Source organism: Nematolebias whitei, chromosome 18 (genome assembly GCF_014905685.2).
Source record: "Nematolebias whitei isolate Nwh7 chromosome 18, NemWhi1, whole genome shotgun sequence".
Taxonomy (NCBI): Eukaryota; Metazoa; Chordata; class Actinopteri; order Cyprinodontiformes; family Rivulidae; genus Nematolebias; species Nematolebias whitei.
This window is the reverse complement of record NC_056515.1, coordinates 8,332,381-8,335,433: the sequence shown is the minus strand read 5'-3', so window position 1 is coordinate 8,335,433 and position 3,053 is coordinate 8,332,381. Positions and strand designations below refer to the sequence as shown.

Genomic DNA, 3,053 nt, shown 5'->3' with positions numbered 1-3,053 from the left:
GTCAACCCACTGACAACTTTCTGAGAGTTTCATTCAAATCTGTCTGGCAGTTGATGAGATATTTTACTAACAGACAGCGTGAACAAACACTCAGAAACAAGAGGAAAAAACATCATCATCCTCCTTTATCTTTTGGGCGTGTGATAAAAAAAATCTTAGTTTGACAGGAACAAGATGCTCAGCTCCAAATAATAGACGCTCCTCTTCACACGCGCGCGCATTACGACCCAAACAATGCAGCCAGCTGATTGGCTGAAAGTTGGGTGCGGTGGTTTAAATGAAGCTCAGAAGCTGAGCTAGTCCAGTGGTCCTGCAGCTGACACACAATCCTGCTCAGCTCCAGTACAAGTCCGAACCGAACCGGATCATGCTCGCTGCGTGTTTGGAGGTGCTGGGCCTGGTGCTGTGCGTCCCGGGCTCCCTGCTGGTGATGGTCGCGTGCTGGCTGCCCATGTGGAAGGTGTCCGCCTTCATCGAGTCCAACATCGTGGTGGCGCAGATCATCTGGGACGGGCTGTGGATGTCGTGCGTGACGCAGAGCACGGGCCAGAGCCAGTGCAAGGTGCACGACTCGGTCCTGGGCCTGGCGCGGGACCTGCAGACTGCGCGCGCCCTCACGGTCATGTCGGCCGTGCTGGGGGTGGTGGCGCTCACGGTGACAGTGACGGGCGCGCAGTGCACCAACTGCGTGAAGGACGAGGCGGTGAAGGCGCGTGCGGTGCATGCGGGCGGGCTGCTGTACGTCCTGGGCGGGCTGCTGGTTCTGGTTCCGCTCTGCTGGATCTCGAGCAACATCATCGCGGACTTCCACAACCCGCAGGTTCCGGCGGCCCAGAAGCGCGAGATCGGAGCGGCCATGTACGTGGGCTGGGCCGGCGCGGCGCTACTGCTGCTGGGAGGGACGCTGCTCAGCTGCTCCTCGTCCCGGCGGCTCCGGGACCAGAACCGGGACAGGGTGGACACTTACTACGTCCCCGCAGTGACGAGCGGCGGCTCAGAGAAGCTCAACTATGTCTGAACTTCACGCGATACTTTTGTTCTGGAGCTGAAACTCTGGAGAATGGAGGCGCTGGTTTGGTGTCCAGGCCGGGAAAAGATGGACTGGTGTCAGGACAGACATTTATTTTTATAGACTTTTTGTAACAATATATATTTGGCAGTCAACAAAATGTAATATTTTTTAATTGATCATAAATGTTTGAGTTTTGATGGACTAAAGAAGCAGCAGAACTTTATAATAAAATAACTTTTTGTAATTATCAGCTCTTTTCAGGTTTTTACTTGTTAAATACTCTTATTAAGGCCTGATCAAATTTGTTTAATAGAGATAATGTCTTAACCCATACCTCTGTTCATTTGGTTGTTAGCAAAATATCTCATGAACCACCAAACATTTTATCCTGATGCATGCTCAATAATCCAAGTAGAAAAATCTAAAAAAGTTAAATCTGGTCCTCTGGACATTCAAACAAAACAAAAAAATTGTAGAAACGTTTTGCCTTTCATCCGAAAGACTTCCTCAATCCGAGGTGCTGTATTCAGCTCAGTCTTATAAATGGCACCTTCTCAGAGTGGATCAACCAGTTTGCTGCTGACAACCAAAAACCAGCTGCTCACATGATCAAGGACCATCAGCCTAACAATGGATCATTAGCACCAACCATTTTAATAAAACTCTCAGCACATGTACAACTGATTAACTTGCAGAGTCAGCAAAAGATGGCCGCCACAGCTAACTATCAAAATGTTCATAATTCAGTACTGAACTAAAGTTTGATGATGGTAGCTGAGAGTTATTCACTATACTTTTATACATGAAACATAAGTCAATTCTGAGTCTGTTAGCAAAATATTTAATGAACTGCTGGATGGATTTGAATGAACATTGCAGAGTCAACCTGATTGAATTAGCTGCCAGTGACATTAGTCAACACAAAAATGGCTTAAATAAGTAAAAAATTACAGATGTTGAGATAAATTGGGTGCAGTTATTATTCCGAACATATTCTGAGAGCTAACACAAGATTTGACAAATTCTCAGTTCTTTTTTAAGAGGATTTTCATTTAAAACTCGACATGAAAACACGAGTCTGTGCGTGTTAATAAAACATGTTTAAAAAAATGAAAGGTGTTGTGTGAACATATCACAAGAGCTTGTTTTTTGTTTTTGTGTTTTATTTAAATTTTTAAGGTGAAGTAAAATCAAGTTATTTAAAACCAGGAAGAATGCTGCAGTTTGAAAATAAAGCAGAAAAAAAACAAACATCAAAAACCAATCCACCAAAATAAACCTGATGTTTTGGTACTTCCTTTTTTTATGGGGGGGTCTGGAGCAAACAGATGTTTAACACAATGCCAAGCAGGAAAGACAGCAATGACCTCAGAGAAGCAACTGTTAAGACAGTTCCCATTTTACAGAAAAATGACCACGAGTGGAAAACATTTCAAGACAGTTCCCCAGGAGTGGACACCCCAGTAAACTCACCCGAAGGTCAGACAGTGCAGTAACCAGAGAAATTGCACTGAGCCCAAAATCTCCATGTCAAGACTTTACAGGCCTCAGGGTGAAGTTTGTGACAGGAACAACAGGAAACGGTTTGTTTGACAGGGCAGCAGCAGAACACAGGAGCACTCAGGTTTGTAAAGTTTGATCTGAATGAACACAAGACTTCTGGAAAAAGAGTCCTTTATCTGGAACAGAGTCCTTTATGTGGACACGTGGTTATTTAGACTTGTTCTGCAGCCACAGGACTAGGCACCTGCAGAGATCATGACTCCTGTAGACCAAAGGATTCTAGAGTTCATCTGTCGGACCCAACTGGGTCATGATGCAACAGAACAATGATCCAAACGCAGCAGATGATCTGCAGCAGACCGGCTGAAGAAGAATCTAGATGAACTGAAGCAATGCTGCAAAGAAGAAGGGGCTACAATTCAACCATGTGAGAGGAGGATGAAGAAAACCACTATAAACAGCTGTAGCTGCTAAAATATTCAGGTTTTCACATTTAGGTTTTGTTTTTGTTTAATGTTTAATTGTTATCTGTGAATCA

At 44.7% G+C, this 3,053-nt stretch overlaps 1 protein-coding gene across 1 annotated transcript; it reads left to right on the top strand.

The window, feature by feature from the left end:
• The first annotated feature begins 309 nt into the window (after positions 1–309).
• cldn5b (claudin 5b) lies at positions 310–1,260 on the top strand. Its single transcript, XM_037692179.1, has one exon. It carries the CDS (start codon positions 368–370, stop codon positions 1,016–1,018), a length of 651 nt encoding a protein of 216 aa, XP_037548107.1. The 5' UTR covers positions 310–367; the 3' UTR covers positions 1,019–1,260.
• The last annotated feature ends 1,793 nt before the right edge of the window (positions 1,261–3,053 follow it).

Coding starts and splice junctions, on each gene's coding strand:
- cldn5b (XM_037692179.1), top strand. CDS start 368: ATGCTCGCTGCGTGTTTGGAGGTGCTGGGCCTGGTGCTGTGCGTCCCG.